General features: G+C 50.7%; 1 protein-coding gene across 1 annotated transcript in view; it reads right to left on the reverse strand.

Moving 5' to 3' along the window:
• Positions 1-3,219: 3,219 nt before the first annotated feature.
• The window catches only part of gfral (GDNF family receptor alpha like), a 145,076-nt gene continuing 134,323 nt past the window's right edge, over positions 3,220-13,972 (reverse strand). Inside the window, exon 10 of the mRNA XM_072500682.1 lies at positions 3,220-3,770. Within this exon, the coding sequence (XP_072356783.1) occupies positions 3,725-3,770 (46 nt within the window). The 3' untranslated portion in view covers positions 3,220-3,724. The remainder of the gene's footprint in view (positions 3,771-13,972) is intronic.

A 13,972-nucleotide genomic window follows, 5' to 3' on the forward strand; every position in this document is an offset into this window, starting at 1 on the left:
TTCACAGTCCCACATGACCCCTAATGCATACTACCACATTGCCCAAAAAGGATGAAGGAAGGGTTCGACAATTCATGGGGACTGTTTATTATGCACTTCCGCGAAGGGGTGGTTTGTGTGTGGGGGATTGTTATTGTATTTGTTTTTTTTATCTTTGGTTGTTTATTGTTGAAAATGGTGAAAATGAGGAGAATAAAAAGATTTCAAAAAAAGTTGGATCCTTCGAATTATTGTCTCTTAGACCGCACTCTTGTCGTACCCAGTAGACATGGAGAGATGGATCATCCGTAAACACGTGGATCACTTGAGGAGCAGATAGACACTCCAGCAGTCATTGTGGCCATCAAGAAATGTTTTTGAACCCATAAGGACCAAATTACCTGATCGACCTGTTACAGACATAACTGGGCGGGATTCTCCAGTAATGGGGCTATGTCCCCACGCTGGCGTGAAAACCGGCGCCAACCACTCCTACGTCAACGGCCCCCGAAAGTGAGGAATTCTCCACTTTCTAGGGGGCTAGGTTGACACCAGAGTGGTTCACACAGCTCCAGCCGGTGCCAAAGGGCCGCAAAGGGCGCAAAGTTCGCGCATGCGCGGAACGAACGGTGTGTTTCTGCGCATGCGTAGAACGTCTGGTGTATTTCCGTGCATGCGCGGGGCTTCCCTTCTCCGCGCCCACCCCCCCGGGCAATATGGCGGAGCTCTACAGGGGCCAGGCATGGAGGAAAGAAGGCCCCCACAGAACCAGCACGCCCACTGATCGGTAGGCCCCGATCATGGGCCAGACCACCGTGGGGACCCCTATGGGGTCGGATCCCCCGCACTCTCCCCCCCCACCCCTCCCAGGACGGCCCCCACACACTTACCTGCCAGGTCCCGCCGTGTGTGAGCAGAGTAATCCACGCCGCCCGGACTGGGCAACAAGTGTCGACCACTCGGTCCATCGGGGCCCGGAGAATCGCCGGGGGGCCGCTGTCAACGGCCCCCGACCAGCATGGATGGAATCCGGAGCAGGGTCGGAGAATCCCGACCCTGATGTCTCAGTGGAAGCAAGTAATAATGAACTGACTGTGCCCAGAAGAGGTAACCATTATTGCACTTCATGTTAATGTCAATCCTGTGGAAGCATCTCAGGCAACAGAATTACACCTCTCTACAAAAAACAGAAAATACCTTCAATGATTTATAACTGTCCAACTTATGTACAAAGGACCGGCGCCAGGGCGGAGCATCCAATTTGATGCGGAAATCGGGACCGGCGCCGGTTAGCCGATTCTCCAGACACCAAAAAGCAGCATCACCGGGGAGTACACCACGCCGCCTGCGGCCATTGCCAGAGGCCCGCTCAGCAATCCTCCGCCCCCGATCGGCAAAAGTCCCGACGGTGTGGAATAATGCTGGTCCAGCCGATCGGGATACGTGCATGGCGGCTGCGGACTCAGTCCGCGGTTCGCCCTGGTCGGGGGCGGGCGGATCGGAGGCCGGGCGGGCCTTATGGGCAGCCGGGGAATGATTGTGCGGGGTTTGAGCGTCGGGTGCGCTCGATCGGGGGGGTCTCCTTTGTGGGTCTACCTTCGAGGTCCGAATCCGCCATGGAGCATGGCGTGGCTGCTGGAGGCCGCTGCCGTGTGCATGCGCAGCCTCCGACCCGGAGGTGCGAGGGCCCGTATCTGCAGCTGTGAGATTTACTCCAGGTCCCTGCTAGCCCCCTGCAGGGCTGGGAATTCGAGTTCCTTTAATCCATGATTTTCAGGAGTTAAACTCCACGGTTTTGATGCCGGCGTGGGGACATAGTCCCAAAAACGGAGAATCCAGCTCAGAATGTTTAGTTAGAATTTAGGACAGGATAAATTAGTTATTGAAGATTGCATTAAAGGGGGATGGATGTTGTGATTTGTGGGGATTGTCCCTTTAAGGGCAACACAGCAGAGTAAGGATCACCTGACTTGTGTAGCCAATTGGCACTCAGAGTGAGTACTCAACCCAGGGTTTCTCTCTGGGCAGAGAGATATGTAGGAACCTAGGAGCAGCCATATGGATGTTGAACAAGTCTTATTAATAAATCCTTTTTGCATTCACAAATAGAGTCTCTGAAAGTGCATCATTACACCTTGTTTAGACTAATTGAATTTAATTATGTTAATGAGTGTAACATCGAGTCATAGAGTTTTACAGTACAAAGAGGGGCCCTTCGGCCCATCATATCTATGGCAGCCAGCAAGCGTCTATCTATTCTAATCCCATTTTACAGCACTTAATCTGTAGCCTTGTATGCTATGGCGTTTCAAGTGCTCATCTAAATGCTTCTTAAGTGTTGTGAGAGTTCCCACTTCTCCCATTCATGAGGGGCTGGTTTAGCGCAGTGTGCTAAATCGCTGGCTTGTAATACAGAACAATGCCAGCAGCGCGGGTTCAATTCCCATATCAGCCTCCCCAACAGGCGCCGGAATGTGGCAACTAGGGACTTTTCACAGTAACTTCATTGAAGCCTACTCGTGACAATAAGTGATTATTATTATTAGGCACTGAGTTCCAGATTCCCACCACCCTCTGGGTGAAAATGTCTTCCTTAAATCCCCTCAAAACCTCCTGTCCATTACCTTAAATCTATGCCCTCTGGTTATTGACCCCCCTACAAGGGAAAAGTTATTTCCTATAGACCCTTTCTATGCCCTTCATAATTTTCTATGACTCAATCATGTCCCGCTCCCCTCCCCCCACCTCAGCCTTCTGTGCTCCAAGGAAAACAATCCCAGCCCAGCCATCCTTCATAGCTGAAACGCTTCAGCCCAGGCAACTATCTACCAGAAAACATCAATAAATAAAGCTACAGCCAGAAACAATAAAGTATGCAACTAATTCGTCGATATCCCATGAAGCCTTCGAATCGCACCTGTGAGAGTTCATTCCTACCTGTTAGTGAAGTGCTGGGGCAATTGAAGGGCCACATTACTGAGAGGTTAATATGATGCCAGCCTTACACTCCTGGTTCCCACATGACCTCCTCTGTCAGTATGGTGAGTGGCACACTTCCAGGTGGAGGTTCGCCATTTTTGCTGTCCACCATTTTGTGATTTTTGTCAGTCAATTAGCTCCTGAAATTTGGGTGCTGCACAGGAAAATTATAGGCTGATATCTTTAAGTGGCAAAGTCAAAATAAATGCCGCCCAAATGTGATTCAGAAGTGCTCCTACAACATCACAAGAACATATTGCCCATGCTTTAAAATGTATTTATTAGAATTATTTGGAAATGATCAATACATTACTTACATCTCAGTACTGATACTGAGTATACTAGAATACTTTTGTATTCTACAAAAGCATTAATAGTTCACCCACTGAATCTTTTGTAACATCAGAATAAATATAGTGACCCCATGCTCACAGTGCAGAGTCTCCTCAGTGGAAGCATGGATTGGAAATAGCGTAACATGAAATAGTGACACTTCCTCTCCAATAACTTTCATTCTGTCCAGAAAAACTCTCCACCGGGAGCTGTGGATCATTCATTGTAATTCGCTAAACAATCCCTGACAGCAAATGCAAACACAGTTCATCAAACAAGCTATGTCGGTGTGCTTGGAAAGTCTGACAGCTAAGTATAGTTTCACACATGCACGCCATACAGATTTGTGATATACAGAATGTCATACGACAACATGATCAGGACCAGAATGCTTCCTCCAACACTGCCAAAGTTTCAGGACATTCGCTTTCATTTAACAAGTAGAGCTTTTCACATTCTGTTTAGATGTCCGGCAAATTCTGAAAGAAAACATAGACGTATTGGTGCATTATCCAGAAGAACAGGAATCAGATAAATTGCAATATTTTTAGTGGGGGTTTCTTTCCAAAAAGCTCATTTGCAAAAGTTACGTGAATAGCTGTTCCACTCATCCTGACTTGATCTTCAGTGCATGGCAGAATAGCAGTATCAAGAGTTGAGGTGGAGTAGAAGCAAAGCAATGAAAATTATAAGTTCTTACTAGTAACATGTGGCAATACTTTTCACCTATTTACAGCATTGCTTATCAGGTTTAAACTACCAAGTCAACTGACCCTTGGGCGAGAAAGCGACCTAGCATGTATCATGGGAGAGGACCTGCCCATTTTAATAGTGGGGCCTCATTTACATTCTATAGAATGGACTACCATCTGAACCCAGTGGTGGAATGGAGACTGGAGGTGGAGAAAATGAGAAGGAGAATGATTGGCAACAATACCTGACAGCATCTGCCAAAAGGGAAAAGGTCAGCGGTGGGTTGTCTGTAGACAATCGAAGGAGGGAGACGGAAGCCCACTGGCCTCCTATTGGTTAGGTAGGGTTTACATTCCCCTCCACCCCACTGCACCCACAAGACTAAAGACCAAACAGTGGAACAGACACATAAATCATCATTTTGATGAAAGCATCATCCAGAAAGCAATCAAAGGTTTGAAGTATCAGTGCGTCGTGAGTCAAAAAAATGCATGTATGACCAGAAGCACTTAAAAATGTGGGGGCATCTAATGAAGATTAAGATGAAGCAGGAGAAAATGACTCATGCAGCGTCACTCCCAGTGGGGTTTCACATACTCGCGTCAATTCTCCAGGGAAGGCAGTGCTGCAGGACACTTCCTTCATTGAATAACGCCATGCTGGTCATGCAGGGTGCCGCCTGTGGCACAAGCTGCCGTGGTGAATTGAGGTGAAGTGGCACCAGGCCTTCCCCAAGACGTTCCTATGAAAGGACTCTACGTGTAAAGCCAATTCGACAGAGAAAAGAGGAGAAATGTTTGCCCACAAATAAAGTGCAGCTCCAGAATGGTAGTGAGATCCATAGGGGTGGGGACAGGGCAGGTAATTAAACTGAGAAAAGAAATGGAGATCAAAGTGGTTTAGAAAAAACTTTGAGAAGAATGTTCTTTCTTTCATGCGATCCTCCACAAATGTAGGTTGTGTTTGAATTCCCTGAAACAGTTGAGCCAAATTGTAGAGTACTGCTTTCCACGGTCACATCATTGCCATAATTATGTATGTAGCCTCAAGCACCAGTCTGGATGAATGCAGGAAGCAAACTATTGGTTCAAGCCAAAAATTGCATTTGTATTCGTTTAAAAGCAAACTGTCAAAGGGAAATGTCTGCATAGAGGGAAAAGGTTTAAAAGGCATTTCTGTTTTTTTATTCATTTACGAGAGATGGGCATCGCTGCTTAGGTCAGCATTTGTTGCCAATCCCTAGCTGCCATTCAGAAGGTGGTGGTGAGTTGCCTACTCGAACCGCTGCAGTCCTTGAGGTGTAGGTACACCCACTGTGCTGTTAGGGAGAGAGTTCCAGGATGTTGCCCCAACGACAGTGAAGGAGCCAAGTCAAGGTGGTGAGTGACTTGGAGGGGAACCTCCAGGTGGTGGGGTTCCCAGGTATCTGCTGCTCTTGTCCTTCTAGGTGGTAGTGGTTGTGGGTTTGGAAGGTGCTGTTTAAGGAACCTTGGTGAGTTACTGCAGTGCACCTCGTAGATGGCACACATGGCTGCCACTGTTCATCGGTGGTGGAGGGTTTGCATGTTTAGGAAGGGGGAGAAATCAAGTGGCTGCTTTATCCTGGATGGTGTTGCACTTCCTGAGTGTTGTTGGAGCTGCATTCATCCAGGCAAGTGGAGAGTATTCCATCACACTCCTCACTTGTACCGTGCAGATGGTGGACAGGCTTTCGGGGGGTCAGAAGATGAATTACTCGCCGTAGGATTCCTGGTCTTTGACCTGCTCTGGTAGTCACAGTATTAATGTGGCTAGTCCAGTTCAGTTTCTGATCAATGGTAACCCCCAGGATGTCGATTGTGGGGGATTCAGTGATAGTAATGCCATTGAATGTCAAGAGGTGGTGGTTAGATCCTCTCTTGTAGGACTTGACCATTGCCTGGCACTTATGTGGCGCGAATGTAACTTCCCAAATCTCAGTCCAAGCCTGGATATTGTCCATGTCTTGCTGCATTTGGTCATGGACTGCTTCATTATCTAAGGAGTCACGAATGGTGCTGAATATTGTGCAGTCATCTGCAAACATCCTCACTTCTGACCTTATGATGGAAGGGATGTCTTTGATGAAGCAGCTGAAGATGGTTGGGCCGAGGACATTACCCTGAGAAACTCCTGCAGTGATGTCCTCGAGTTGAGATGTTTGACCTCAAATCACCACAACCATCTTCCTTTGTGCCAGGTATGACTCCAATGAACGGAGAGTTTTCCCCCTGATTCCCATTGACTTGAGTTTAGCTCGGGCTCCTTGATGCCATTCTCGGCCAAATGCTGCCTTGATGTCAAGGGCAGTCACTCTCATCTCACCTCTGGCATACAGCCTAGGACCAAAAGGAGGGCATGTGAAGGAAAATAAAATGCAAGGAAAGGATGCTGGTGGTGATTCAGCCCAATATTTGACACATAGTTTATTGGTTGTTGATGTGCAGGTGGTGGTTTCAAACAGGATGGCACTGTGTGGCCTTCAGGAGCACCACCACCATAGCTCCTTGGACAGCTGGTCGGAAAACACCAATACAGACTGACTGAGGAAAATTACTTATTTCAATGTGATTTGCATGCATTTCTTTGCAGATATCCTGAAAGGCGATGACACAGATTTACAAGTGGCCATTTAGTGAACCAGAGCCTCTAACAAAAGCTCCTTTTGGCTATTACCAGGTAATAGTGAAAATATTGCTGGTATGGTTGGGAACCTCTCAGTGGCTACCGAAATGAGCCTGGTGTTTTTTCATACACAGTGCCACTGGAAGCATGGCGTACGCGCCAGGTCCAAACCTGAGACAAATTGAGGTATGTGTATCTCTGAAAATGCAGGGTGTGAGTTGCAGCAGCTGGGCAGAGAACACGGACCTTATTTTGCTGAAGGATATTAGATTAGTGAACATGATTTCTTTTCATGGAGCTGTAATAATGAGTATATACCTTGTATGGACAAACATTGAAAAATACATTGCAAGATTTCCTTGCTCACAGTTTAATATTTAAATGAAGCTTTGTCTTGCTTTAGGTAAGCACCTCCTGCCCCCCGTGCGTTAGACACTGGGAATGGACAGATGATCTAAAATGAGTAGATATCTGGCAACTATGGATCTCCAGCCAGCATTCTGGCCTATTTGCTCAATTTGTGCCTGAAAATTGATTGGAAATAAATGAGGAAAAGGTCAGGAAATCTAATGCTTTAAATAAAAATGATGTTAAGAGCATTATCTTAGTTCCCCTGTGCTCTACTGGCTAAAGAGGCTGCTTGGTATGACATGAATAACTGCTAAAAGGTGTCACATTGAATTCCTGCTCTATCCTGGGTTCGCTGGTCTCGTCAGATCAATGACCATGCAGGATATTACAACTGCACTCAAAAAGCTTAAGACAAAGATCTGTGATTCCCAGTTCTTGGCCCTATCCAATGACTCAATTGAAAGATGTGTGAGTGGATATCAACTAAGGACAGGGTTGGGTTCAGTTGCCATGCTCTATGCAGTCAAATGACACTAACAGTATGGGCTCACACATGATGTATAAGACCCTAGAATGGAGATACGGGAGGGAAGCCAACATCTTTTGAAGTTACGCTAAGGAGAAATAAGAATTCAATTAGGAAAAAATGGTAACATCTTTTCCTGGATGTCGAGTGGGAACTATTTTCAATGCCTCATTCAGACATTGAAAAGACTCTGAGATGACCAAGATGGAAAAAAAGAGGGTGTGATTCTCTGGCCTTGTTACGCTCTCACTCAACAGGACATGTCCACGGCTGGAGGGTGGGTGGGTGCCATGGGGAGGGGGAGATGCCTGGAGAGATTGGCCAAGGGTTCAGAGGTCGTCCCGCATTGCAGAAGTGACACAGGCATCATACTGGTTGTGCAGAAGCGTGTTTAATGTGTCATACATCTCCACACTCTCTCGATGGTACTGCTCCCTCCCCCACTCCCCCAATCCCCACCTCCCTCCCCACGCCCAACCTACCCCCACCCCCCCTACCCCCTCCCTCGGTGCCCTCAGTGATCTTCAACGTGCTTTACCAGGATGCACATCAGAGGTGGAGGAAACCAGCTGCTTACCTCATCCAGTGGCCGTCGATGACCCTGGCGGATGTCCTCTGGAGGCTCTGAGGCCAGAGGGCCCCGGCCCACTTGTCAGCGGTGCATGCACAGCCGTGCAGCCCTGTCCCGTGTGCTGTCTGTGAGACTCGGCCTCAGAGGAGAGGGGGAACTCAGGGGAGCTGGTGGCCATTGTCACCACTCCATGGGGTGGTTCTGGGTTGGTACTAAGTGCCCCCTCCTCCAGCTGTGTGCCCATAGGGCCCTGGGGTTCATCTTGGGATGGAGGGGCAGCTGGTTAGATCTGGTTCTGCCAGCACTGGCGGTTCCCTATGGTCCGCATCGGCCTTGGCAATGCTCCTCAGTGACTGGGCCATGCTATGTAGCACCTCGGCCATTCCCATCTGAGAGCAGGACATGTCGCGCAGAACCTCATCAAGGTCAAACTGGTACTGCATGACATCCCCCAGCGAGGCAGACATTCTGTCGAGACCCTTAACCATGGTCATCACAGACTGCGCGATGCCTTGGATACCTTCACTCATGGTGCCAACGTCGTGCTCCAGGCTCTCCATTGCGGTCGCCACCCTAGCAGTGTTAGTCTCGGTGCCATGCATTGCCGGCAGCATCTCCTGTGCCCATTGCATCCGGGACTCTTTCAAACGACTAGGGTTCTGCTCGAGCTGACATCTCCCTCTGAATGTCCTGGCTGTGCCCTATCATCTCCAACAGCTCCGGGTAACTCTGTTCCACTGGCTCAGCATCAGGCTGGGAACCGCCTGGGTCCGGGGATGTAGCATCCCTCTGTCTACTGTCTCACCTGGGGGGTTCCTGCCTCCACCTGATGTACATCAGCAGCAGTGTGGGGCTCACCAGATTGTGCTCCCGAATCCTGTCCACTAACATGTCCCACCGAAGTGTGTGTATCTGCGCTAATGGAAGGTGGCGCGACTATTACAGTGGCACCCTTGGATCTCTCCTCCGAGGTGGTCTCATGGGAGGCTGGAGAGGGGGCCTCCCGGGATGGGCCGGCGCTGCCGGCTGGAGGACCTGCGGGAGAATGCACATGTGGTCAGCGGGATAGATGGGTCAATCAGTAAGGCAATAACAACTCACGTTTGACAGGTCCTAGGGGTGGAGCCTGGTGGTTCCTCACCTCTGCGGCATCAGCCAGCCTCCGCCTGGGTGACAGAATTCTCTTTGGCAACCCTGGTCCCTCCAGAGCACCCTCCACGAAGGTGGTGAGGATCTTTAAGTCCAGCACACCACTGCCAGTCTGAGCCCTCTCCCAACGATTATGGGAGACCTTTTACCAAGGAGACACAGAGAGGGTATCCTTACCCACATACGTGGTTCACAATGGTGGGCGGGAGGGTGTGAAGGGAGGGCTTGGGGGGTGTTGAAGGAGGAGGAGGGTGGAGGGAGGGTTGGGGGGGTCACATGGAGAGTTGGGAGGATGGATGCTCACTCGTGAGGGGGGGAGAGTGAGGGGGGGGACACACATTGGTGTCTCCTCACTCCTGCTGCCGGGTGGAGGCCATTGACCTTTATTCGGCACTGGAGGCCTGTCCTCCTGATCACTCTGCCTGAGCCCACATTTTCTGCCACCTTGTCCCAGGCAGCACTGGCTGCCTTGTGGCTGACTCTCCGGGACCCTCGGGGGTACAGGACATCCCTCCTGGCCTCCACCGCCTCAAGGAGCCTCCCAGGTCAGTGCCCCCGAACCTTGGGGCCCGTCTCCTCAAAGCCACTATTGCGAGCTGGCTGGGGTTGGCTGAGCAGCCTTAGCGCTGCTCGACTTTGTTAGCGGTGTGCTGGTGAGCCTGGCGAATCAGCTGATGAGCCTTCATTTATGGCGAGAAGACCCTGGGGCCTTGTTAAGTGGACAAATTAACGTTGAACAACATTGCCGGCCTCGATGGCCCGAGCGCGAGAAGCTCGCGGCAATTCCCATTCTCTACCATACTTAGACATTTTTCCGGACAGTCGTGCCCAGAGTTTTGTTTTGGGCATGTTTAGCAGGGTGTATCCCAGCGCTTGCAGCACTGAGAACGACCCCACTATTAAACAAACTCTTCTTCGTTTTCGGGCCTCCTGCTAAAAGGCGCCTAAAGGAGGTCTCCGAGGTGAGGCCGTTCGACATCGTGCCTTGGGTAACTCCAACATAGTTAAGTGAAGCTAACTACTCCCTTGAATATGCGAATCTGCTTCATGCCCAGTGAGGGTGAGATCCAGTTTGCGAAGCCTCACAAGATCTTGTTAGATCTCACAAGGCACAGCGAGCGTCAAAACCCCACGAGAGGCCTCTCACAGTATTTACCGGCCTCGTCAAGATTTCAAGTTGGGCGAAAGGGGGCCGTTAGATTGCGCCCACTTAGACATTTTCTTTGGGCCTTGGGGAGTTTATCCCCAGTCTAGCCCACATTTAGAAATGTTTCAGCAGTGGGGATTGGAACCTCCAATGAGACCGGTTGCACAGAGACAGGGGTGCCATTTTGAAAGGGTGGCCCGATCAATAAGTGTGCTCAGAGTCCCCCACACATCCCATCCATGGACAATGCCACACCCGTGGGCATGGGCATTTAAATATGCATATCTGAATCTCACCCAGCGAAAGCGAGATCCAGATAGCAACGTCTCGCGTTTCAAGCATCGCAAATCTGGCGAGAGGCCTCTCCCGAAATTCAACAGCCTCATGCTGACACCAAGTCGGGCCATTGAATCGCCCCCACCAGGTTGGTGAAGGATTTGAAGCTCAATCTAGAAAAGCTGAAGGATTGTTGAGACTGATGGCCACTTTAACTACCTCTGTTCATTAACAAGGCTCATGGCATTTTGGTGGTTGGGCCTTGACCTAATGCCCTTATTAACAGTGACCAGTTGATTGGGTGTAAATTAGTCACTGCAGAGGATTTTGAGTACTAGTTCCAATCTTTTACTGTTCATTTGTGGTTGGAGGTTTAAAGAGGGCTTTCAAAACACTTCAGGGAAACTTTCTGGAACCCTTTCATAGATCCTTGAAAGTTGCCACCCAGGTTGAGAGGGTTGTTAAGAAGGCGTACGGTGTGTTAGCTTTTATTGGTAGAGGGATTGAGTTTCGGAGCCATGAGGTCATGTTGCAGCTGTACAAAACTCTGGTGCGGCCGCATTTGGAGTATTGCGTCCAGTTCTGGTCGCCGCATTATAGGAAGGATGTTGAAGCTTTGGAAAGGGTGCAGAGGAGATTTACCAGGATGCTGCCTGGTATGGAGGGAAGATCTTATGAGGAAAGGCTGAGGGACTTGAAGCTGTTTTCTTTAGAGAGAAGAAGGATAAGAGGTGACTTAATTGAGGCATACAAGATGATCAGAGGATTGGATAGGGTGGACAGTGAGAGCCTTTTTCCTCAGATGGTGATGTCTAGCACGAGGGGACATAGCTTTAAATTGAGGGGAGATAGATATAGGACAGATGTCAGAGGTAGGTTCTTTACTCAGAGAGTAGTAAGGGCGTGGAATGCCCTGCCTGCAACAGTAGTGGACTCGCCAACACTAAGGACATTCAAATGGTAATTGGATAGACATATGGACGATAAGGGAATAGTGTAGATGGGCTTTAGAGTGGTTTCACTGGTCGGCGCAACATCGAGGGCCGAAGGGCCTGTACTGCGCTGTAATGTTCTATGTTCTATCTGTCAAGACGTCATTAAGATCAATTGACATTTATCCTGGAAATTCTCAGAGGCCTTCAACTAAAAAGAGTGAGCGGTTTGTTGCTTTATCTTACTGGACACCTTGGGCGGGATTCTCCAGCCCCCAGCTGCATGTTTCTCGACAGCGGCATTCACCATTAGCGGGATTCTCTCTGCCCGTTGCTTGTCAGTGGGCTTTCCCATTGATGTCGCCCCCCACCGCTGGGAAACCCAGGAAAAGAGAATGGCCGCTGAGTTCCGGGGAAAACGAGCGAGCGGGATTCTCCGCAAACCAGCGGGGCGGGCCACTCCGGCGCCGAGGAGTGGCGTGAACCACTCCAGCGTCGGGTTGCCCCGAAGGTGCGGAATCCTCCTCACCTTCAGGGGCTAGGCCGGTGCCGGAGTGTTTGGCGCCGCACCAGCCAGCGCGGAAGGGCTTGGCGCCACGCCAACCGGCGGTGAAGGGCCTCCGCCGGCCGGCGCGAGTTGGCGCTTGCGCGGGAGCGGCAGCGCGTGCTGGCGATATCCCAGTGCATGCGCAGGGGGGGTTCTTCTCCGCACCGGCATTGGCGGAGGTTGACAGCGGCCGCTGCGGAGGGAAAGAGTGTCCCCACGGCACAGGCCCGCCCGCGGATCGGTGGGCCTCGATCGTGGGCCAGGCCACCGTGGGGGCGCCCCCCGGGGCCAGATCCCCCCGCACCCCACCGAGGACGCTGCAGGCCGCCCGTGGAGCCAGGACCCGCCGGTAACGACTTGTTGTGCTTTACGCCGGCGGACCGGCCAAAAACAGGCGGCCACTCGACCCATCGCAGGCCGGAGAATCGCCGAGGGGGCTGCCGCCAACGGCCCCCGACCGGCGCGGCACGATTCCCGCCCTCACCAAAACCCCGTCGACGGAGAATTCGACAGCCAGCGGAGGCGGGATTCATGCCGCCCCCCAGCGATTCTCCGACCCAGTGGGGGATCAGAGAATCCCGCCCGAGAGCTCTTCATAATAGACATGTTTCTAGGAGAAATGGGAACAGGACGGTGATGTGTTGGGCAGGTAGGTTCGATGTGGACTGCACGAGATGCAGGGAAGCTTGAAACAGACGTCTAACACTGGAGAAGATCCAACACTGTTTTATTCAACGATAGAACTGATATATATATTCAGCTGCGGGTCGACACTATACTGAACTGACTGGAGACCTTGTACTAGCCTGACCAGACTTACTGGCTACCGCATGGTGCTTGCACTTGCTAGCTCGTGGACTCTGACTGTCTCAGTGGCTGGGTCCAGAGAGAGCGGGAAACCTAGTGCCCTCTGGCTTTATAGTGGTGGTGTCCTGTCTGGTGATTGGCTGCAGTGTGTTGTGTGCTTATTGGTCATCCTGTCAGCATCTCATTATATACATGAGTGAATATTATGACATCTCCCCTTTTTTTTTAGATAAATAAATACGAAGGTGTGCGTGCGATATGCCTGGCTATATACAAAAGGTGTCTACATGAACGTATATACATAGGAAGGTGTCGATAGTGCAGATACATGGCAAACAAAACAATATTTACAGAAGTTAAATCGATGAAGTCACAAAATGTACAAAAGTTCAGTCTACAGATTCAGTCTTTATGGTGGGCGAAAAATTCTTGTCGATCGCCGCAGAGGTGGATCAGGAGCCGCCTGCACGTGGATAGGCAGGATCGCTACCATCGCGGTGGTCGCATGGGCCGGCAGGATTGCTGGTACATCGTTGGCCTCGTGGCAGTGTACGTCCAGAGGAAGCATCATAGGCGGCGGGGCACTTCGGTCAGGTAGCGGACATGGAACTCTTTGCCGTGCCCGTCTGTTGCGCTGTAGCAGGGAGCCATCAGCCATGCGGACAAGGAACGATCTTGGGGCCACTTGTTTGATCACAACAGCTGTGGCTGACCAGCCGCCCTCAGGTAACTGGACACAAATATGATCAGTTGGGGCCAGCTCGGATAGATCCGTGGCATGAGCATCGTATGTGGCCTTCTGTTGGGCCCGTGACTGCTGCATTTTCTGTAAGACCGTGAGGTGGTCAAGGTCTGGAACATGGATGGCTGGAACTGTGGTCCTCAGAGTGCGATTCATGAGCATCTGCGCTGGAGACAACCCAGTGGACAGTGGGGTCGCCCTGTGTGCCAGCATCGCCAGGTTGAAGTCGGAGCCTGAGTCTGCAGCTTTGCACAGCAACCGCTTTACAATATGGACCCCTTTCTCAGCCTTCCCGTT

This window comes from Scyliorhinus torazame, chromosome 4 (assembly GCF_047496885.1).
Source record: "Scyliorhinus torazame isolate Kashiwa2021f chromosome 4, sScyTor2.1, whole genome shotgun sequence".
Lineage (NCBI taxonomy): Eukaryota > Metazoa > Chordata > Chondrichthyes > Carcharhiniformes > Scyliorhinidae > Scyliorhinus > Scyliorhinus torazame.